The 24,999-nt window shown below is 39.2% G+C and overlaps 2 protein-coding genes across 2 annotated transcripts in view; both read left to right on the top strand.

Moving 5' to 3' along the window:
- Window positions 1–2,710, top strand: part of LOC308686107 (uncharacterized protein) — a gene marked incomplete at its 3' end in the record, with an annotated part of 100,132 nt that extends 97,422 nt beyond the window's left edge. The window contains exons 6-7 of the mRNA XM_081358480.1: window positions 359–505; window positions 2,615–2,710. Coding sequence (XP_081214606.1) covers window positions 359–505; window positions 2,615–2,710 — 243 coding nt within the window. The remainder of the gene's footprint in view (window positions 1–358; window positions 506–2,614) is intronic.
- Window positions 2,711–3,193: 483 nt separating this feature from the next.
- pmfbp1 (polyamine modulated factor 1 binding protein 1) overlaps window positions 3,194–24,999 on the top strand; it is a gene marked incomplete at its 5' end in the record, with an annotated part of 101,838 nt that continues 80,032 nt past the window's right edge. Inside the window, 3 exons of the mRNA XM_081358467.1 lie at window positions 3,194–3,229; window positions 3,390–3,557; window positions 10,930–11,001. Coding sequence (XP_081214593.1) covers window positions 3,194–3,229; window positions 3,390–3,557; window positions 10,930–11,001 — 276 coding nt within the window. The remainder of the gene's footprint in view (window positions 3,230–3,389; window positions 3,558–10,929; window positions 11,002–24,999) is intronic.

Here is a 24,999-nt window from a genome sequence, read left to right as displayed (position 1 = left end):
ATGTAACCGGAAATTGTAAAGATTTGTCTGCAGAAGTGTTGCTTGTTCTCTTGCTCTTTCTTTCAAACAAAGAGCTGCGATTTCGCATTTGTTTAAGAAGCATTGATTTTTGTTTCTGCATTCAGTGCAGGGCTGTCCTAGCCCGTCTAGAGTGTCTGGGTGTATGTGAAGGGTAGAACCGCTCAAGGTTGCTCAATGTTTGGGATGCGATGAGGGCCAGATGGACACCAGTTCCTCTTTGCCGGAGCTCTAGTCATGGCGGGTTCTGCGAAACGGGCAGGCGAGCAGAGAAGGAGACTCTTTGTAGTGGATTGATTTTCTCTTCCTCTGCGCCCTGCCCTCTATTGTGGTTGGATAGCTGGACGTCCAAGAACAGAGGCTGTGGGATCTGCAGAGAGAGCTGCAAGAAAGCCAGCAGGAGCTCCAGAGGGGACACGATCGCAACCAGCAGCTTCACGGGCAGCTACAAGATGCCAGGAAGAAAGATCAGGAGCTACAAGCTCAGGTAAAAGCTTCACGGCCAGGCCCAGGCTGCTCAGGCCCTCTCTCTCTCTCTCTCTCTCTCTCTCTCTCTCTCTCTCTCTCTCTCTCTCTCTCTCTCTCTCTCTCTCTCTCTCTCAATCTCCATGCTTTTGTTTTGGGCTCTTCTTTGTGAGATACTTTGATCTCAGACCACTGCATTTGCAGTAATTTGTGTATTTTTCTCTTCTTCTAAGAAGGATAATTTCACATAAGAAGAATAGCTGTAATTATAACAAATTGGCTTGTGCTGTTACACACAAAGTTTACCAAGAGCAAATGTTCAGTCAGGGATGAAAAAAAAAGGATCAAAAAATGGTGAAAAACACGAATGAAATGATCCCAATCCAAGCTACCATAATGAACTGAAAGCTTCTGTTTTTTCATACATTACAAGTGGTACTTGCTGTAATGACAGCGGCTTTTGAGCTGCAGTTGTTACTTTGACATGAGGACGATTGTTTTGACTTGCACATGATAGTAAAATGCTTAATATGCAGTTTTTTGGGTCTGAAATCTGTTGTTTTTGTGTATCAAACTCGTTGTTTGCCTAATTAACTCTGCTAAACTTGTTATATTCCATGTTTGCTGTAGACCGTGCAGTACATGTGTTGAACAGCTGGCAGCTGGACTGAAGTGAGAGTTCTTTGAGACAGGTGTTTGCCCCTCCCCTGTTGAGGTGAGGAGGGTCTCAGAATTTTTTCTTGCCAGATGCCAGGGAACATGATCCCAGAGATCCCAAAAATGCAGATAGATACTTAAAACATGACACAAAACCCAGCTCAGGAGACTAAGGAATGTTTCTTTTATGTATCAACTTTAATCTAGGATATTTCTCAAATGAGTCAGTTGTATTTATATGTGTGTGTGATCTTGATCTGAGAATGATGGGAATACAGGTTGAAGTTCGATTTTTGCAGACTTTGGAATCTTTGTAAATCTGAACGCAATGTGAGACATTTTAGAGATCTCTTCTGAATATATTCTTTCTTGTAGGTTGTAAAATGTAATACATGCTTAATTTAAATGCATCGAACAGTTTGTGATATTAGACATGTTGCTACAAGCGAGTGTTTGCTGCAGTGAGACTCTCAGCCCTCCCCTCCTGGATCGGACTGCTGACCAATCAGAGCTCAGGCCAGTGCTGTCCGTCACCAGTGGCTGTGTCACCTGTCGCTAGGCGTCATGGCAGACTTGTTAGGGGAGCTCTACACTGATTGCTGAGAGAACAACCTCACACTCACAGTGCCCTTGTTTACTAACACTCTCACATTTAAGTTCATGGCCTTTTTACGCTCCAGACGCAGCTTGTTTGTTATCATGTGAGGCACCTTTATTATCTCTATGTTCACAGCTTCAAACTATTTGAAATGAGATCCATTACTTTGTGAGACTGAATTACATGTGTAATATTTTCAGTTCCAAAGACTTGAGCAAGAATAGAAGTACCACAAGGTGCACTAAGCATTTTTTTCTTCTTCATGATTCGGTGATATATGATTATACTGGCACCAATTGGTATGGATCACGGTTTTGGTTACCAATGCCATTTTAAATATCGTATTCACAGGCATGTGACTGATTCAGTTACTCTGCAATAAATGAGCTGGGGAGAACTATCTGGATGTTTAGTTCCGTATCGGTTGATCCTGAGAAATTTGACCAAAAAAGTCAAGTTGTTTGCATTACTGGATATTACTGTCGTTCGCTTAACATTTCCACCGTAAAAAGTGTTTAGCTACTTACATCTTACTCTTTCACCGTTAAAAGTGAAGTGTCTGGACACTGGAATTCATGTCTAGAATCTGTGAAGAGTAAATTATTATAGGTGGATTTGCACTGCTCTTTGTCAGGGGTGGTTATGGCCTTGGTTTGCAATGTGGTCATGTGCGATCACCTGAACAGGATGTTAATATCAGCTCTAAATAAAGCCAGAGGATGTAATGCTCTGATCATGCTATCCACTCTATGTAGAATAAAACAGCTATTCTAGGCCACTTGCCTTCAAGTGCACATGGTCTGTCAAAAGTATTTATTGCTTTAGAAAACTGCATACTGTATGAGAGCTATATGAAGTGTGTCTGCTCTCTTGTAGCTCTCAGAGGTGAAAGGGAATCTGGTGAAGGTGCAGGTGGAGAATGAAGCTCTTCTGGAAATTAAACGGCACCAGGCCACTGAGTACCGTTGTTGATGTCAAATATTCACTAAAAATTTAGCATTTATCATAATGTCATATTTTATTGGAGCTTTATTGACATGTAAGCTCAGCCACCAATTTTGTAGAATTTGCTCTGTCATCATAATTCAAGAATTTAGGAGCTATACCAGCATGATTAGAAAATAAGTGCTTGAAATGTTATAAAGAGGACCACATAATGAACTTGAAGGCCACCTTGCTTTATAGGTTCCAAGCTGTTTCTTTAATTTAGTTTGTTACCCTGAGAATGGTGCAAAAATATTAGAAAATAAAACCCTGTGCCACAGTAAATACTTTGATAGTATGTGCAACTTACATATATCATTCCTTTCATATAGTCCGAGATCTTTCTAGCTTGTTTGTGCAGCGGTGTGCTTGTGCTCTCTCTCCCTAATTAACCTGTATGGCCGTGGATCTGAGCTCTAGCAGATGTCTCTCTCTAGGGGGCTGGGTTTTATATTGGAGTTATACATAGCCATGGCTGAGGGGCTGCTGAGAAAAGGTCAGGCCTTAGTGAGCGAGTCTGATTATAGCTGGGAAATAAGTGTTCCACGGGGCTGATTGCAAGGAGGTCACCTCCGCCAAGGGTCAGATTAAATGAGTGTGTCTGTATGTGCCCTTGGAAAGAAGATTCTATTGCATTATGTTTCTCATGTCTGGCGCCGCCCTGTAGGTGGACAGAGTCTCTGCGAAGCTTAGTTTGGCCCGGTCCACGGTGTTGGAAAAGTGCAAAGAGGCCCAAGAAGCTAGGAAGAAATGTCATGAACTGGGGAATGAGCTGTCCGTTGTTCGAGCCCAGCTGAGCCGGTACCAGGAAGGGACGCAGGATACCAAAAACACAGTGAGATTGGATAATTCACGATTTACCAATACAGTCGCACTGATGGTAACTACTGTATATGCACTAGAGTAGATGTACTAGGAACGGAAATGTATTCAAAGTCCTGTCGTGGTACCATACACGATTATTGTTAACTAAAACCATAAAAAAGTTACTTTAATGTTTACATAAAAAATAAATGCTAACTTAAATAAAATATACTTTTTTTATTTCTATATACATTTATTTTATTTCAGCTAGTTGCCAAGGCAAGGTTTCTCATTTTCGTTTAGTTTAAAGAGGTCATATAATGCCCTTTTCACAAGATGTAAGTATGTAATAAGTCTCTGATTGAGTGTGTATGTGAAGTTTTAGCTCAAAATACCCCACAGATATTTTTAGCAGTTTAAAATAGTCACTTTTTGAGGGTAATGCAAATAATCTGATGCTGCTCCCGGCACAGAGGGCGGAGCTTCAAGAGCTCTTGTGTTAGTGATTACCTCACACATACAGCCTTTTATGTTCAAACCGGAGTCAGACAATGATGGAGAGACTCAAGAAGAAGTGACAACATGTAGAATGAAACAGGACATTTCTGAATGGTTAGTTGATGAATTTATGTAGCTGATGTTGAATTAACTATCTTCTAGTCATTGATTAGCATATTCTGTCATGATAATCTATAAATCATGTTTCCGGGGGCAGGGTTTATGTAAATTTTAGGGTTAGTGATGTCACTAACCCGTGAAGAACCTCATTTCTGTCAGGTCCATTAAGTCAAGAACACACAGACAATAAAAATAATTTAAGAATTTTTATTGAATAGATTGCAAACAAGTTGATGTTCCTGAATTGAAATTTGGCGGTATGGCTCTGTTCAGGGAGTCCTCTGACCTTTCATGAGCACCATGAAATAGCAGAGAGTCAGAGGACAGCAGCAGCAGCATTAGGGAACGCTCACACAGTTTAGGACTGTGAGAGCTAAAATATCCCCCTGTGAACAGAGCAGGAAACATGACATAAAGCAAATGCCACGTTATGCATAAGGAGGAGCTGGGGAGGTGGCGGGCAGCAGAAGCGAGCAGCAAGCATGTATGAGCAAACTGAATGTGCTTTAAATAGGGCGCCTTGTTTGAACTTGGCCATTGAGCAGCGAGGGGAGTTAACCAGCTAATACAGCTCAGCTGGAGCAGATCAGCTGACAGGACAGTGTTGTTAGCAAATAGCATTAGCAGCATCTTGACTACCTGGCCTGCCAGAACTGACGCTGACGCTCAATTGTAGACCCAGCCATTTGTTGTAGTCCTTAAAAAGCGATTTCTGTAAAAGAAAATATCTCCCTTTGCTTTGAACTTTGAGTGCCGTAACTTTGCAGATGTTTATGTGCAAACAGCAACATTACACATTAACTAAAGTTAAAAAGTGAAATCATAATCAACCACCCCTTAACCTTGAAGTACTTAAAGAACTCAAACTAAAACAGAAAATTAAAAATGAAAAAAATCTAATTTAAAATATTAACAAAAAATATAATGTATAAAAATATAATAAAATAACACTGGTACCAAGGTGCAGTGATGCTATTAAAATGATAAATATTTATAAACCATAGTATATACATGGTATTCCAGGGTACTTCAGTGAATACCATGGGATATTACCAAGAAACCATGGAAATACTGTAATACCTGTTTGTATGTCAAACAAGTTTCTTACAGTTTCTGTCATTCATATACCATCTGCTGCTTGCTCATAGGCTCTCACCTCTCTGTAATGTCACGTGGTCTGGGAGTCATTACTGCGGTTAATGCTATTCTGTTTATCCAGTTGACCTCTACTCGTTTTACTGAGATTTCTTAAGCAATTCTACAGACTTTAGATTTTTGGAATAGGTTTTTTTTTTTTTTTTTTTTTTTTTTTTGAAAACACATTATACTGACAGATGTTTAAGATAGAGAAACTTGTTAAAGAAAAAACTAAAAATATCAGCAGGCAGGGGAGAGTTGTTACGCTTACCAGTGTATTGTCTTTAGGGCTGCAACAAACGATTATTTTGATAATCGGTTAATCTAACGATTATTAGAACGATTAATCGTCGATTATTTCGCCGACTAATCAGGAAGTTTGGAACGATTATTCAGCTTTTTCAATTAGTTAAAACACTGAGTTATACATATTCTAACTATAATATAAAAAAGAAAATCACTTCAGCTTTTGAAATGGTTGTTTTAATGAACTTTGAGCCAACTAAACAGGTCATTTTTAAGTTTTCAGATTTCTGTCCAACTCAAATCACACACAAATGCTCTCTAAGCATTGGTTAAATATTGGTTTGTTACAGACAAACTTAAACTGCAAACAATTATTATAAGAATAAAAAATAAATAAAAAAAATTGACATGACAATTGAGCTGAGCTGACAGAGACATTCTCATTCACCTTTTAATTTACAGTATAAAAAATCAACTGACATGATATTCTTCATAACATCTTCTTTTGTAAGTCTTCATGAATATGGAACAAAATACAGGCAAGTGATAAGACTGTAAGTAAGGGATAATGTATAGAGAGGCGGTCGTTATAGCGAATAACAACCCCGACAGGCTGAACAGGACCCCGACGTGAAGCGGAGGGGTCTTGAATCAGCCTGAAGGGGTTGTTATTCGCTATAACGACCGCCTCTCTATACATTATCCCGCTTATTACATGGCTACCTACAAAATAAATAAATAATTTGACACGAATTATTGATTTAAAAAGGAGTTTATTGATTTAAAAACGATTGTATTGCTTCCGCCAAAGAAAATAGTCCGTTCCGCGTCCATAGCAACGCGCTGTTTTTCATGGCAACGGTCTGTTATACTTCGCAGCGGTCTGTTATCAAGAAATAACAGACCGCATTCTACATTGGAATTCAGCCGAGCCATGTAATAATAACTAATAGTGTTACAGTAATAAAAACAGCCCTGACTCCTAAGCTCGATCAAGCTTTATTCTATGCAAAAATAAATCATCACATTACTGTAATTATATTATTATTGTTAATATTATTGCTATTATTTATTAGTATTGCATTATCTAATAAAGAGATAATGAATTTAATAAATTCTAATAAATTTACTGCTAGTTATTTAGCTCCAGCTGGAGAACATTCACCTCTCACCGGCTCGTCTTGTTTCCTCTGTAAGTGCTTTAACATGCATGTTGTGCTCCCGTGAAAAGCAAGTTCCGCCTTGCATGTATTGCACACGACAGTATTCTTGGTTTGAAGTTTTGTGAAACTTTCACACACCTTGCTAGTTCGGATTCGTTTGCACTCCGTCATAATTCGCGCTGTGTAACGGCTGCATTACACTCTAGCGCTACAGCGCCGTAGCGGTCAAATCGCGATATTGTAGGCTCTTACATTAGGTCACGTGAGATCAAACGACTACTCGACAACAAAGATATTTGTCGACAATCTTTTATTGTCGACGTTGTCGACAATGTCGACTAATCGTTTCAGCCCTAATTGTCTTTTATGTTCTTGCAGATGTTCGAAATTTTATTTGATTTTATTCATGCTAATGTAACTCCTTCAGTTCTAGTCGCCCCACTCCGAGCAGGATTCGAACGGGTGTTTCCGGCATGGGGCGGTAAAGAACGCAGCCTCGAGCGCACCTCTTGAGGCCAAGGGAGTGAGGTTTACATGCACAGCTCTTACTAGCTGGCCTCCATTACACTCACCCTGTAAACCTCACTCCTACCCTAAGTCACGGCATCAATGTAAGCCCTCTGGTTCTACTCGCCCCACTCTGAGTGGGATTTGAACATACGTTTCCGGCATGAGAGGCAGGTGCGTTAACATGGAAGATAAAAAACACAGTCTCTAGTCGCTAGCATGCCTCTTGAGGCCAAGGGAGTGAGGTTTACTTGCACAGCTCTTACTAGCTGACCCCCGTTACACTAATTTGACAATAAAATTAGTAGAACTTCGTCTATTGTTGTCCTACACTTGCATATTGCTGTCCTACCGTTAGTTTAACTGCTTCTATTGTTCTCATTTGTAAGTCGCTTTGGATAAAAGCATCTGCTAAATGAATAAATATAAATGTAAATGTAGAAAAAAGTTTGGTATATTAATATTTACAGGCCAGTAGTTAAAATTTAAATTTGTTTTTAAATTTGTGTTCTTTATTTTGTTCAGAATTGCCTTTTATTTCGATTTTTTTTCCTGAAGGGCTGAATTTTGTATTAAATGGAATAGTGCATGGCAGAAAGCTTTTGATCTCCTTGTCAGAGTTCATGTGCGCTTATTCTCTGTGGCTGTTATCTTTTGTTCATGATCTGGAGCCTTAATCAAATTTCCTCTATTGAGAAGCATAGTATTTTTCAGCATTTCCTGCAAAGAATCAGACCTAAAATGTATATGTTACCGGCAAAGTGTGTAATCCGGCATTCTATAGAATGCCTAGGTAATGTATAGAATTAGGCAGGGCCGGCCCGAGGCATAAGCGAACTAAGCGGCTGCTTGGGGCCCCCTCGCCACCAGGGGGCCCCCAAGCGAGTTTTTTTTTTTTTTTTTTTTACATATTAGGCCTAATTAAATTAAACAAGTGACATAAATTAATGAATGGATTAATAATTCAAGACAAGAAAATTCTGATTTCATGATCAATATACCTGCCTACAACTGCTGCTGTGTCTGCCAGTGTTTGAGTCATATGCGCATAACCTCGCGTGCATAGAAAATTCGTGCGCAAAGTCACGGTAGCCTAATGTTAAGCCATTTCACACAAATTTGATTTGATCAATGATTTATCCTTTAAATTTAATGATATTCAGAACAGAACAAGAATAAAAAAATAACTATAAACAAGCCAAAACGAAATAATTTAAAGCGAAAGTGAAAGCGGATCTCTCTCATTAGAATCAAAATGTTTCAACATTCGCGATGGATTTGGATGGTAAACTATTATTTATTATAGGCTTCTTTGTACTTCACCCACGTTCCAATATCGAGGGAAAAAATCATCCTCTTCACAAGCGCAAAAATGTGCTTGAAATCCAATATCGAGGGAAAAAATCATTCTCTTCACATGCGCAAAAATGTGCTTGGAAACATCACAGTGGAGCGGTGCTTATACGCAGCACTGAATGGTACGAATCGTAGGCTACTACTGACTATTTAAAAAGAGCAGTGTAATTTTTATATGTTAGTTTGACTATTTTATTAGTATTTTTTATTACGGCTATAACGAACAGGCTGCGATGTCAAGATTGCAGTGCTGGAATAGCCTATGTTGTGTGTGTGTGTGTGTGTGTGTGTGAGGCGCGGACGCGATCGAACAGTGGAAACATAAACACATACTCCGTCATGTTCATATAAGACATCATTCAAACTGCAAAGGGTTGCAAAACGTTGGAGGATATTTTGCAAATAATTTTTTTTAATATGTTTTTTGACAGTTTGTTTTCAGAAGTTTCAAAGAGTTAGTAAAAGAGTAAAGAAAAAGTTAAAACATTTTTATTTAAGTATCTATTTTTTATTAAGTAGGCTATTTATTTTGTATTAATACATAACCTCATTGTATTAATTTATAATGTAACATTATAGAGTGACATTGTGTCAATAATCGTCAAGCACAGGTGACCCCGCGTGGTGGGAGGGGGCCCCCAAATCAAATTCTGCTTAGGGCCCCCAAAAGGCTCGGGCCGGCACTGGAATTAGGTAATGTATTTTTGCCAAAAACCATCAGGCATTCTGTACATTGCCTAGGCATTCTATACAATACCGGGATTTCACACTTTGCCGGTAACATATACACATGGACATCATTGTTTCCTTAAAGGCATAACTCGCCCTAAAATGAAACTGTGTTCATTATTTCTCATGATGTCCCAAACTTAATTTCTTCTGTGGAACATAAAATGAAGATTTTTTTTTACAATCATACCGTAACTTTAGATTGTCAAGCTCAAAAAATGTCTAAAAGGCACCATAAAAGTACCATAAAGTGGTCCATAAGTCATTTACTCTATATTCCAAATTTTCTAAAGCTATTTAATAGCATGATGTGAGGGACAGATCAAAATTCCTAGTCATCGTAAATTCTCCATCATCGTACTCAAATATCATACTTATGACAAATAAGTGTCTGTTTACACCTGGTCACCAGGAGTAAATGCCCTTTGAAACGCTTCTGAGAAGGATTTAAATGTATTTGGGGGTTGAAGGCACATATGTAAATTTTACTCATCTTAAAATGTTAAAAAATAAGCGTGTGAGAGCATTATTGGAGATGCTATATGACATGTTATAGCCAGATATGACAGGTCTAGTGCAACACGCATAGCTGCAGATTCAATTCACATTTATTTCTATAGCGCTTTTCTCAAGACACATCAAGAACTCTGTTAAATTTGCATATAGAGCGGGAATTGAAGATTGGATTTATATTTGTTTTTGCAGAGACATTTATGTGGCCAAGTGTAAATGGAACTGTTTTAACAAATCAGATAGCCATTCGATCAGTAAAAACACATGAAGTGACCAGGTGTAAACAGGCCACAAGTCACATGGACTACTTTACGGAGAGTTTTGTCCTTTTTTGGAAAGAAAGAAATAGAGTTTAGAAATACATTATGGTGAGTACACAAGAGAATTTGGTTACACTTTATTTTAAGGTGTCCTTGTTACAGTGTAATTATACATTTAAGAACAAGGTAATATTAATTAACAACCGGTAATTACTATAGGCTCAGGATTAGGGTTTGTTGCATTTAATTAGGCATCATTTTCTGTTATTACTATAGCAAATACATGTAACTTGTAACAAAGACACTGTTAAATAAAGTGTTACCAAGAATAAAACATTTTGGGTGATCTATCCCTTTTAAAATCATTATTTCTCCAATGCACAGCTGGACAGTTTGCTTTTTGAAAGAACTTCACATCTGAGACTTCCACTCTCTGAACGGCCATGATTTTCACATAGAAATGAAACTGCGTTTGTGATTGAAACTGTGGCCGCATTATTACTCACCGGTGGCTCTGTGAGTGTGTACGTGTCGGTCTTGTGTGTTTTAATGACGCATACATCCTTTATCTGCAGACTGCACTTAATCCCAGCACTGCTGGCTCAGGAACAGATTACTGACAGCAGATGTGATGAGAGCAGAGCAGGGAACCTGACACACCACACATACACACACACACACACACACACACACACACACACACACACCTCCGCTTCTCATTATGACTGAACAGTGCAGCCATTTTCTCACTGCTTTGTTTGTTCTGAGCTACCATCTTTGCTCTGGTTATTGTCTCCTTCTCAAAACATATCTGTGTTTGATGGTAAACATTTGTGATGTGAATTTCATGATCTTTGTGCATGTGTGTTCACAGGCTGAGCAGATACAGTGGCTGGAAGAGAAAGTGTCCAGGCTGAAATCTCAGCATACTTCAGTTTGTCAGCAGGTACTGTAACTGTCTTTACTACCCCACACTTTTTTAACCCTTTCCCTGCCATTTACTGAAATTTCCGTCTGTCTTCACTGTTATACAGTAGGGAGCGCTTTTATGCATCTTCTGAAAGAGTACAGAATCTCCTGATCAAAACACAGGTGAAGAAGCAGCAGAAACAAGCGATAGCATATGTAAGCATAAGCTTAAGCAACAGCATATAAATCAAAACTCCCTAATGTTACTGAATTATAGAACTGTGGTTTATAGGAAGGTACAGGACTGTGCAAGCATTAGGTGTATTGATGGACATATGTACATATGATGATATTTTCACAAGCTGAGAACTCGTGAAGAGCTTATAATATGTGTAAAGGAGTCAAAACAGCAACAGGAATCCCCCGTCACAAACACAAACCAAGATCTGCTGCGATCCTGTACTGAACTGTGTTGGGCAACATCGTGACTATAACAAGAAAAAACAGGTATGCTTGAGCATTCTGTCCTTTTTTTTTTTTGTCCGTGTTGTGTTCATATTCCATTCGAATCGCACCAGAGTTCATTTGGAAGCAGACAGAGACCCATCTTTCCAGTGGTCTCGGTCCACTTGTTTGTGTGCACCAGGGTTCAGATGGCAGCGTTCACACTTATTCAAATGAACTGCACTAACAGAGCAATCGCACCAGAGTTTATTTTTATCTAACCAAACATGCCAAGTGTGAACACACCCTTACAGATCATGTTTTCCAGCATGACTTAGAGCAAAAGATGATTGCTTTTATGAATGAAGTGATTGATTCTTTTAACTCTTTTCAATATTGAGCATTGCAGGGTTATATTGCATTGCATAGCCTTGCCCAATCTTCTGGTCCCAAGAAGCATGTTAACCCATTTATTGCCATTCACCTGTGTATAAAAAACAATAAAAAAATTATATATATCCTCACATTGGCCTATATCATTTTAATATAGTAAAAGTTTGATCAGTGCTCAGTTCTTTTTGGAAGCTCTTAAAAGTGAAAAATATATATTTTTCCCTCTCTGCTGCCTTTCTTGTCACAGCTGAGGATAGTCGCTAGTGAAGTGTTTGGGACAGTGCACATTCTTGTGGTGAGAATAGCCATCAGCAAAGTTATGACATCCATTGCTGCGTCCCAATTCGCAAACTATCCATTGAACATTGAGTATTTAATAATCAAGTTAACACTTTATTTTGATGAAACTTTGCAACTACATGTCAACTAACTCTCGTTAGTATACAGTAGTAGACTGTTAGGTGTTAGGGTTAAGGTTAGTAGTTACTATGTACTTGTACTTACAAAGTTACTTATAGTCAGTAGAATGTCTATTGGGGAGCATCAAAATAATTTTTCAGCAGATTTTAAGCTAACTAGTCTACTAATACTCTAATGAGAGTAAGTTGACATGTAGTTGCAAAGTTACTTATAGTTAGTTGATTGTCTAAAGTGGACATCAAAATAAAGTGTTACCATAAATGATAATATTTATTTCAGCTGCAAGATATAAAGATGCGTTTGGCCATAACCTTTTGGCTAGGCAACTTTTTGGCTATGCAACAAACATGAGGAGAGTTCTTCACATGAAAGATCTTCGACTTAATACTTCTTTTGTCTCCAAGGCCAGTTTACGGTGCCAGGATGCACGTACATATGCGGTCCGTTAAAGTCACAGGGCCCTATTTTAACGATCTAAGCGCTAAAGCACACGGCGCAAGTGCACTTAGGGCACGTCCGAATCCACTTTTGCTAGTTTAACGACGGTAAAAATGGTTGGCGCGCCAGGCGCATGGTCTAAAAGGGTTGTCCCTATTCTCTTAATGAGGAATTGGTGTGTTTTGGGCGTGACGTGCAATAAATCGCACCATGGTGGATTGCTATTAACATGGAGGATTTTGCAAGCGGTAAGACTGAGTGCTTCTCTAGCGAGGAAACGGATCTGCTCGTGCACGAGGTTAAAGCGCACCAGCAGACCATCTAAGCAAGGAACAAAGTGTACGCGCGTTGTGGACCCTCCTATAGGCGCACATTACTAACACGCTCTCTAAATAACAAAAATAATATTGCTCCATTGACTTCAGTTGACCAGATTTTTGTTGGTCAATGGCGCAGTCTTTTTCAGTTGCTTCAAAATAGCAACGCGCCAACAATGCGCCCAAACACACCTCGTTTTCAGACCAGCACGCCCATGGGGGCGCAAATGCATTTGCTATTTAAACAACGTGGCGCAGGACATGAAAATGATAACTGTGTCAGGCTGAAACTAGCAAAAAACACTTGCGTCGCGTCTGGCGCTGCATTGAGCCGGGTGTATGATAGGGCCCACAATAATGATGTGGTAGTATGTTGTAAAACGGACCTACTCTTCTCCTACACACTCAAAGGTATGTACTTTTTACATAGTTTATGTAGGCAAATTGGGATGCAGCACAATTAGAGAATAAAAGTTCTATGTTCCAAATTTGGCAGATTTCACATCGCATACTTCAGGGTGAAAGTATTGCCAGAATTGAACCTGCATGTCCCACATGAGCACGATAGCACTAACTGCTAAACCATGGTACCATGGTTCAAACTGCCCCCCCCCCTTCTTATTCTTCTCTCTATTCTTTGCGTCTCACTGGTTGTGTCTCGTAACCCTCCGTCCTCTTGGGGAAGCTGTAGGGACGGCTGGCCGCTTGAGCCCTCGTGGAGGTTAATGGTGACTCTGGCTCCAGGTGGGAGTAATCAGCTGTGTGTAGTCCAGCATCTGTAGGCAGCTGTGGGAGCGGGGGGTCACCATCCCGAAACCCCTCCTTCCTCCGACGGAGGAGTGTTAGGGCCCGGAGAGTGCCGAATGATTGCTAATAAAACATTTGATTGAGAGGAGAGCGGAGTGCCAACCATAAACAGGCTGGATTCTGCCCTTTAATTTCAGCATCTCCAGAGAATTGCTTTTGCTGTGCCGCAGAGCGAGGCTTACACACAAACAGTTAGTTGTCTAGCCTAGAACCCAAGATCTAATTTTGTGTGTGTGTGTGTGTGTGCGCGTGCGCACGTTCGGATGTTTGTCTATTTTGTGTTCCTGGGGACAAAAACTAAGGGCTTTTCATTTTAAATTCTCACTGCTGTAGATGCTGCCTCGACGCTGATAAGAAAGAAAAAAACAATCATTTCATACTGCTGAGAAAATTGGCCGTAGTGCAGCTTAGATGGCAACAGCCTTGCGCAGAACACGCAGGATTCTAATTTGCTTTTTCTGTCAGGTTGAATCGTGTTTTTGAGGTGTGTGTGCGTGCATTTACGTGACTGCATCCAGACGGCTACAGTATATTAATGTAACGTATGATTTACTAAATGCCTTTTTGCTGCACTTTCAGTATATAATCATCACGATCCCCTGTAACGTTCACAACAACACAGAATTTCAGTGCATTTCTGCATAAAACACACGCTTGTGTGTGTGTGTGTGTGTGTGTGTGTGTCTGGCTTAGATGAAAGGTTAAGGCAGGAGCATATATCAGACACTAGCGTGCAGTAATAAAGGGCCGGCTATAGAGCTGCTTCTCTCCTTCTGGGAACTGTGCGCATTTTTATAACCTCACTGACAGCAAGATAAAGTGCTCGTCCAATTAGAAAAATATTTGGGCACATACCTTCCTGCAAGAGTCCCTGGATTTTTTTTTTTTTATTGTTATTCTCAAAACCCATTTTATCTGGTATTTTTGTTTTTCTAAGGGTTACAGTTGCAGACATTGCAATGCCTGCACTTTACAGCCTCATGCACGCTCCCTGATTAATTCTTAACCCCTTGTCCGTATTCTTTCCTCCTCCTTTTAAGAATAGATGTATTTTGGGGGGCTTTTCTTACAGAGTGCATTAAAATTAAATTCTCTCTTGTTGTTGTGAAAGAGGCGCACGTTAAAAATAATTGGATGAGGGAGAGAACAAAGGGCTGCGCGGCTGCATGGCCCAGCGAGGCGTTAATGCCGTTCCCGCCGCATTGTTCGGCTGTCTGCAACCATCTCCCCAGCCAGACACTCAGCGCTGCTCAAGTCACTTTTAATGTCTGATAATCAAGGTGAATTTTCAAAAAGCTGCCATTTTCAAATGATGGTGTATATATTATGTGGAGATGGGGTTTTTGAGGCAGGGGAGGGGGCCGGCGGTGGATGAGGGCCATGCACAGTGAAAGAGAGACACCTACTGTTTGCAGGCAGAACTGCCGGGACGCTGTGCAGGGGGTTTGACGGTTGCATGACAGATGTGTGATTGGCTTGCGTGTGAGCCGTGTAGCTTACGTGGTTGCGACTGTGGACAGCTTCGCACTCTGAGAATCACAGTTTCTTTATCAACTATACTATTCATGGTACAGCACAGTGAAAGATAGCCAGACTCTATGAAAATTAATAAAACTACTGGGTGACCATGTTGTGCTTTTCAAAGTAAGAGGAAACTGAAATTGTTAGCATTAATTAATACGTTATTTGATGCATTAGCAATCATTAAACTAGGCATAAATATACTATTTGCATAATATGCAACTTGTTAAAAATGGATTGGTATATGCATAAATTGACATTATTTTCTATTTATACATTTATAACAAAAAAATGGTAACACTTTACAACAAGGTTCATTAGTTAACATTAGTTAACTACATTAGTTTGCATGAACTAATAATGAACTGCGCTTACACAGCATTTATTAATCTTTGTTCGTATTAATTTCAACATTTACTAATACTTAAAAAAAATCTTGTTAACATTAGTTAATGCACTGTGATCTAACATGATCAAACAATGAACAGCTTTATTTTTATTAACTAACATTAACAAAGATGAACAAATACAGTAACAAATGTATTGCTCATGGTTAGTTCATATTAGTTAATACATTAATGTCAACTTGTGAACCTTATTGTAAAATGTTACCAAACAATTGTTCATTGCTAATTCATATAAATTAACTAACGTTAACTAGTGTTTAATTTAGCTCACAAACTTAGCTAAAGTTTTGTGCTTCTAAATGGTTTGTATCTTCTCTTTTTTGTTTGGCCACTGAGATGCACCGGGATAAAAGCGCAGGAATTCTTGTGTAATTTTTTCATGAATTTACCTTTTCATTTGGGCAGTGTATGGAGACAGCCATTCGCTACTCTACCTGAACCTGTCTCGCATTTTTTTCCACACATACAGCTTGAGTGAAGCATTTTCATTTTGGCGATTGGGACAAATTCTGGGACACGACAGTGTGAAAGCTATAATGGTAATATGGGCATATTTGCTGAAGATATAATGATTGAAAAGTAGTTTGACCAATAGCGTCAGGCATTGTACCTAATCGACCAATTGTGGTTAGCGAGAAGGCGGGATCTACAAAGAACAGTAAAATCAATACAAAATATGTGTACATAGAATGAATGAGAATTCTAGAGGCACATCAATATCTAAACAAACCCAAATCGCGGACATTTTAAGCAATCCAGGTCCGAAAAAGAAGTCACGTCTGCTTGCTCGAATAAAACCAATGCTATTTTTTTTATGCACATCTAAAAAAAAAATGTGCATCATTATGCACTCCCTCATTACCATAGTAAAGTCAAATTTGTTACCGTAGTGTGTAGCAACCAAGCTCAGTCTCACTAAACATCCTTTTTTTTCTTTCTGCAGTGCTTCTGCATTCTCATTTTTCACCCCAGCATGCACCACACCGAACGTTGCAATACATTATGGAGGTGAATGTATGCAGCACGTAGAATGTAATAAGTGTGTATTTATTTCCTCCAGACTGATATACTCTCTCCTGGCTTGGAGGAGGGAGAGGAGTACAACCATCTGCACTGGAGTCTGGAGAAATGAGCTTGATGTATCGGATCATACTGTTTTTTTTATGACTACATTGTGACTGTTTTTGTCAGTTTTTGGCTTGCTTGTGTATTTGTACACCCCGTATCAAGCAAAGCAAAGTCTCTGTGGTGCAGGACTAAAGGGACTAAATGCAAAAATGGGATGGAAGCCTGAAATTGCCGCTGAGCTTTGTGAGGGCTGTGACGCGACATGGACCAAATGCATTATCCTCTCCATAAGGCCTCGACCAATGATAAAGATGGAGAAAAAATACTTTTTTGTGTCCTTAGAAGAAAATGTGTGAGTAAAAAGCCTTTGGTCCGGTGCGTCTGTTTTTGTCATTGATTATGAGAGCGGTGGGGTTTGTTTTAAGATACATGTCTTCAGTGGACTGACTTAATGCACCGGCAGAGTGGGGGAATGTGAACGAGGAGGACAGGAGCCTGTGTCTTTACTTCTCTTTCATGAAGAGGCCGCTGCGGACGTGTCTTGCTTCCTGAGAAGGATCCTTTCCTCTTTGCACGTTTATGGCAGCGAACGAGGACGGAAGTATCTTTGAGGCACACAAACATTCATAAACATAGATGGAGGGCTCATAAATGGGTCGGGCTGTCAAGGGTATTTGTGGCTTCAGTACTGGTGGATGTGACTCTGACCTGTTGACTCACTGTGCTGCTCAGAATCATCAAAAACGAGAAGTTGGCGCTCATGTCATGCTCTAAACAGACGCAACAGGATAGTTTTCCAGCTGCAAGTTTGTCCTCACTGGAAACGAAAATGCAAATCATAGCCAATCAGAACATATTTAGGGCCAGATTTACTAACAGCTTGCTCCAATGCAAATCCTCTGTTGGCGTTTCAAAACTATTGTCAGGATTTACTAAAGACAAAATTAGCGCTGAAGAAAGAAAGATTAGCGCTGAAAAGGTGTGGACAGGGTTATTTTTGCGGCTGACCTTATTGCATATGCAGTTGTGGGAGTTTCCCTTTCACACGCAGAATTTATGGGAGGAGAGTTTTTATATGAATCACGCAACATGATTTACTAAGGTTTGCGCTAGTCAGTTTACTGGTATTTGCTACACTATTTACCGTCCAAAAATTTTACCGTCCGCTAATTTGCGCTGCTCTTGGTAGATTGCATTGGTCATTATGAAAATCTTCCGACTGCCTCTGTTCATTAATGTGCGCGTCGTCAGTAGATAACCACAGAACTTTCCACTCTCATTGGCGTTATTAAGGGATCGCGCTCTCGCGCTAATTTGCCCTATTTAGTAAAGCTGGCCCTTAGTGATTAATATTCAGATGTGGAGAAAGATTATGGACCAATTCGATTTCACAATGAGAGCCAGTGTTATTTTAGCATCATTGAGATACTCTTATAGTTGTTATTAATACTTTGAATTAGTTTTTATTTTTGTGTCTTACATTTCAATTACATTACATTTTAGTTTTGTCATTTTTGTCATTATGAGTTTTTGTTTTAGATATTCCTGTTTAGTTTTTATTAATTTTTTGTTTCATTTTCAAGCAGTGACCGAATTCTCCCAAATACCCTTAAATAGGGCTCTATTTGAAGGGACAGCCATTTGTAGCGGTGTCTGAAACCATAGTGGACGTTATTGAGTGCTCTCATTTAATCCCACAATGCACTGCGTGAATGAGTACAACCGTTGTATGCTTGGCAGCTAGAGAATACCCATAATGCACAGTGAGGGTCGTGGCGAATTAATTCTCACGTCTCGCCAGAAGATGGCGCCCACAGCTGAATCATTCATCCATCCATTTTCCAAGCCGCTGGTCCAATGTGGCTATGTTGTAATATACAGGTATAAATTCCTTTTTAATCAGTTAATACATTTTTGAATTAAGGTTTATACATAGTGGCCATGATAGAGTTCAAGATAAATCTTTTCATCTAACTATTGGAGTGGCCATTTTGCTAAGTTTCAAATTATTAAACAGCAAACACAAACTATGCAAAAGCTGCAGCCCTTCCGGCGTACTCAGTGTCCAAATTCACTTACTCATTTTCATTCACTCCCTAGCGTGAACTAATGTAGGTAATTGTTAATGAGAATATAGGGGACAATTTCGGTCACAGCCTTAGTTTTAGTTATTTTAGTACATCAAGTTAAACTAAATGAAAATGAGCAGTATTTGGCATCTAGATGAAAAAAGGTTTTAGTTTACCATTTTAACTTGATTATGTCATTATGAAAGCAGTTTTAATAAATAAAGACAACTCAAACAGGCAAATCAAATCTAAACAAAGACAAATAACGGAGAACTCAAGACAGAAACACATTGCAATTTATACAGTACTAGAGCAAACGAGCAACCAAACAAGACACAGGTGAAGAACATAAACAGTAGCCATCGAAAAAATACAAACTAAAAGTCCATGAAAACAAAAATATGACAAGCATACATTTTTATTATAGGTGAATGCCTGATCAAATTAGCCAAATGCTGCATTTTAACTGCACCACGATAAGGGACTATCATTACCAAACATAATTGCAAAAATTATGATTGTTTTCAAATACTCCCTCCATATGTCATTGGTTTAGCCAATGTTGCTGTGTTGGACTGCAAATGTGCAAGAGTTAGGATATGATCACATTACCGAAATTTCAGAGAAATATAACATGCAATAAAATTTCTATTGTCAATAGTATGAAGCACTTTCAAACCGAGCTGCTTTCTGTTGATCAGCCTGGTGAACATGAGCAATATCTGCTTGGGGAACTTTTTGCCCTTATGCAAAACTCCCGATTCCTATCGGTCGGAATGACTGGATTTCGCCGGAGAAAATTCCCAGAGCAATGGTAAATGTGACCACACCTTTAGGGTTAAACACATTTGACCTGCCAGTTATCGGTTGAAAAGTCAGAGTTGTGTGATTCAGAATGTACTAATATATATATATATATATATATATATATATATATATATATATATATATATATATATATATATACAGTGCTATGCATAAGTTTAGACACCCATACTAAAGTTGACTAAAAAGAGGAATAAAAAAATCATCTTTTGGAAACTGAACTTAATGCCTTAATTTAAAAAATTAGGAAAAATCCAACCTTTAAGGACACCAATTTTCTTTGTGAATGAATAATGTATCGTAAATAAATAAATGTTCTTCCTTAAAATACAGGGTGCATAAGTTTGGACACCCCTATGTTAAATTCCCATAGAGGCAGGCAGATTTTTGTTTTTAAAGGCCAGTTACTTCATGGATCCAGGATACTATGCATCCTGATAAAGTTCCCTTGGCCTTTGGAATTAAAATAGCCCCACATCATCACATAGCCTTCACTATACCTAGAGATTGGCATGGTTTTATTTCAGTTAGCATAATAGCTAATGATCTTATGGAAAGTACTCCATGCCAATCTCTAGGTATGGTGAAGGCTATGTGATGATGTGGGGCTATTTTAATTCCAAAGGCCAAGGGAACTTTATCAGGATGCATAGTATCCTAAAAAAATAAATAAAAAAAAATACTTAAAAATAAAAATCTGCCTGCCTCTATGGGAATTTAACATAGGGGTGTCCAAACTTATGCACCCTGTATTTTAAGGAAGAACATTTATTTATTTACGATACATTATTCATTCACAAAGAAAATTGGTGTCCTTAAAGGTTGGATTTTTCCTAATTTTTTAAATTAAGGCATTAAGTTCAATTTCCAAAATATGATTTTTTATTCCTCTTTTTAGTCAACTTTAGCATGGGCTTTTTAGTCAACTTATGCATAGCACTGTATATATATATATATATATATATATATATATATATATATATATATATATATATATTTATTTTTATTTTATTTATTTTTTTATTCATGCAATTATTTTGGTAGTATCTTTTTGTAAAACTAAAAATATGTTTCTTTGCAGAGTGCAGAGGGAAAAAAAATTACCATCCCCCTTTTTTCTTTCTCATTTCTCTTCTCCACTCTCCTCTTTGTATCCTTAAAATATTCCGCACATCTCGCTGCAGTTCCGCATGACAGACACCACTAATATAATCTGTGTGTCTGAATTCTAATTTATACCGTCAGGATAAAATAAATAGTCTGCAGTTAATTATAGGGAGCCAGCGCCTGCCTTTGCCCGGGTGATTTATGAAGTGCGTGCAGGCATTCTCCAACGCATTTTTCTTAATTTATTTTTAATCTGTCTTTCTATTAATTCTACAGCAAACGTCTTAATGATGTGCGAGGTGTGCATTAATTAGAGCAGGGGATAGAGAAAGAAGGTGGGGGTGGGGGTGAGGTTCAGGGGGGTCTGGACCTATAGGACCACTATAAGACCCCCCCCCCCCCCACACACACACTACTAGCCCCCAAAAGCTCTCCTGTCCTCTCTCTCTCTCTTCGCATGTATGTATTTGCTTTGTTCCAGCTGCTGTAGGTTATGAGGCTCAGTGTAAAGTGTTGTAGTATCCACAATGCCAATTCAAAAAATGGTGGTACTATGGTATTACCATAACATGGTCCAGTGGTATGTGACAGGCTAATATATCAGCTGATATGTGGTAATTTTGAGATTATTGGCATTGACAAATAACTGTCAACGTGACAATTAACAGAAGTGGTCAAAGTTGCACATTGGAAGATGTGCATAAATATTATAAATATTTGCATAAAACATCACAAAAAGTGAGTCATTTGCTTTAAATAAACTTTGTGCCCTGTCATCCACAAAACCTCAAACTTCAACCAAAAATGAAAATTATGTCATAATTTACTCACCCTCATGTCATTCCAAACCTGAATTACTTTCTTTTGCGATAAACACAAACGAAGATATTTTGAAGATTGTTGGTAACCAAACAGTTTGGTGATATTTTACTTCCATTGTATGTACAAAAAAAACACTGAGAAATTTCTCAAAATATCTTCTTTTATGCCCCTGCTGTATATATGCCTCCCGCCGTCTATCATACCGATACTCTTGACTCGCTTCCAGCTCAACAACTCGAATATTATTAAGAATTCAAAGTTTCCATATGGTAGATATGACATGCACATAATGAAGGCAACATAACTACTGTGGTATAGACTACTGCTATTTGCAATTTTAAAAAATAATAAACAGCAATATGAAAAGACTGCAGCTTTTGTCAACTAGCCATCATTCAGCTCCTGATGGAATTAAATTAAACTTTGGAATTATGACATGTTAGCTGGTGTAGTATCATAAATATGATGAAGATATCATGGCAACTATTTTTAAAGATGTTGATGTAGACATGCCATTTGCTCGTGCTCATGTTGATCTTTTAGATGCGTGCAGATGTGTCCCCTCTAAAGTAAATGGGATTCAAGTGTATTGCGCTGTTCCAAAACCTGCCATGCTTCTTTTGAGTCTCCCATGCACTTTGTGTACAATGTGTGGCGTTGCTGCCTATTCAGACCATTCCACATCAGTCACTTATGAAGCTCCATTTGAATTAGGTTATGCTGTCTTAGAGGGAAGCTGCCTATGTCAACTCACTAGGTTTGGTAACAAAGCTTACCGATAAGTGCGTCTTTCTCAACACGTCTCCTCAACTCTTTTCTCACATCCTTACCATTTTCTCCCCATCTGCCTTCCTTTCATTTCCTCCTCCCAAACATATCCTCGGTGAAGCAGCTAAGCATGGGCGATTGCAGTGCAGCTCCTGCAGGAACAGAGGGATAATTTAATTTATCTTCCTTTTTGTCTCTCCAGTCTGCTCATTTTATTCACACACAGATCATTACACACCAAGACCCCATTTTCATTTCCTACTGCGTACTGTCGCACACACACACACACACACACACACACACACACACACACACACACACACACATATACGCAGGGCTTTAACTAGGCTGGCAGGCCCGGGCCTGGTGCTGCTGTCGATCGATACCCGCGCTCGGATAGGAGAGATCCGCACTGCCTTAATAGGTCCTGCAGGTCCTACCATAAAACACCTCTACAGACCTGAGGACCAGGGGCTTCATAAATTTCTCGCTCTCTCTCTCTCTCTGTCTCTGCAAGATGGAGTGGGACTGAATGCAGCCGCATGGGGTTGTGGTTGAAACAGAGTCATGCTGGGCGGCACAAGGGCTCGCCTGAACAGGTTCGAACGTGTAGCTTGAAAGGAAAGGATTGGGAATGTTTCCTATGTTTCTTTCTCTAGCATTGGATACTTGTTTTCCCACTTGTCATCTAAACTAGCTTAACCAGCAAGACAAATGAAATTTTTATATCAATACTCTGCAACCGAATGAATTTCATGACCTTTGGTTCTGCGAGTTGTTCTTGAACATTTGTTCTTCCGACAATGTATAAAATGTACTAAAACACTCTGAAAGTGTTCCCTACATTAGTATTCAGTGTAGAGCAAGTGACTCTTATGAGCTGGTTCTTGTTAGTGAATCATACAGCTTGACCAGTTATTTCTGATTCTCGAGATTTGTCTTTTTAGTGAATAAGAAACACTTTTGAATCAGTTTCTCAGTTAGTCTGACTCATTCACTGAACTGCAGTTTCTTACTTTGTTAGAGCTGCACGATTGATCCAAATGAATCCAAAATTGTGATATTTCTTAGGGGCTGTTTCAACTAAAAACGTAGAACTTTTTTTTTATTTTGTCCGTTCGTTTACACCTGAAAACGCAAACTTTTGAAAATGGGTTTCAGAGTGCAAGTTTTTTAAAACGGTCTCCGTGTAAACAACAAAAACGCAAATCTCTGAAGACGATGGCATCATGCACATGCGTATTACGTGTTCAGTCTCTATAGTGTTTCATCGCCATCTAATGGCCTGGCAGCAGAATACAACGTTCTTAGTCGTCTTTGTGGATCCGTGTGAATGGGGATAATTTTGACAATGGTGTCGTCTGTATGCGGAAAACTCAAAGGAAAAACTCCATTCTAAGCATATCGTTGTCGTGTGAACGTACCCTTAGTGCGATTATCAAATCGCAAAGGCTTATTTAAAGGGGACATATCATGCTAAATCCACTTTTTTAGCCCTTAAATGCATTTTGTTGTATATTTGGAGTGTTTAGAAGTACAGAAAAGTTGAAATTATTCTCTTCAGGTGCTTCGTTGATATCTTTATATTCTGTTTTGGTCATATTTTTCAACCTGTTCAGATTTTTCTGTTATCTATGACGTTTTGTGAACAATCACGTCACAGTATTTGCAGCGGAACTGCCAAATAAGGACATTGACTTCCAGCCCAACACTTCGAGCGATCCGCCATTATTATTTCTCGCTGCAATTTTGTAGTCCAAGCTAAAAGATGCAGAAGTTACGAGAGGGTAAGTTAAAATGTTCGGTTGTTGGATGTAGTAACCCATACGCTTCATTACACCGTCTAATGTAGATGAACTGCCGCGCTTATGACAGTGCGCATGTTTAACTGAAAGAACGAGCAGAGAGAGAGAGACCCGGTCGCGAGCAGAGAGAGAGAGACCCGGTCGCGCGCGCGTTCACTCTCTCTCTTCAGACCCTGGCGAAAGTGTAAACCTTCTCCATACTAGACGCTGTCTTGCTCTCTCTCCCTCGCACATATTAATCAAAATAAATCGACACGGTGGTAAAAGGTCGGAAGACCAAAGTTTCATGTGTAAATACAGTAAGTAACACACCATTGCGATACATCCATATGAAGACGTTCTTCTGCAGGTTCGTCGTCTTCATTTTCATCTCGCTCCGTCTCCGGACTCTGGCTCGAACATGTAAGGCTGGCTGGACAAGTCTTCCGTTGTTGACATTTTGTTAATAACGTGTGAATAAAAAGTTTCTGTGCCGCTATAATCGTATCTCTGCTATTAAACTACAAAAATGGCCGAACGGGGTGGAGTTGAACCTCTACAAACTGGAGAGGGGGCGGGGTATGATGTGTCTCAATTGTATTTAAAGAGACCGCACCAAAACGAGTTGATGTCAGACGCACACCAGAAAAGGGGTAAAAAGGGGGCCTGTGGAGCTATAATAATGAGGAATTCAGACCCAAGCATTGCAGTTCTGCTTTATATAGACTACAAATGTATGATTTATATGTTAAAAGGAACGATTTAAAAGCATGATATGTCTCCTTTAAAGTGTCTGCATAGACCTGTAGAATTCAGAAACCCTTGTTATCAGTGACACCATTGGC

The sequence above is a fragment of the Scardinius erythrophthalmus genome (genome assembly GCF_964197995.2).
Source record: "Scardinius erythrophthalmus genome assembly, chromosome: 2".
Taxonomy (NCBI): domain Eukaryota; kingdom Metazoa; phylum Chordata; class Actinopteri; order Cypriniformes; family Leuciscidae; genus Scardinius; species Scardinius erythrophthalmus.
This window is presented reverse-complemented; position numbering and strand designations above follow the sequence as displayed.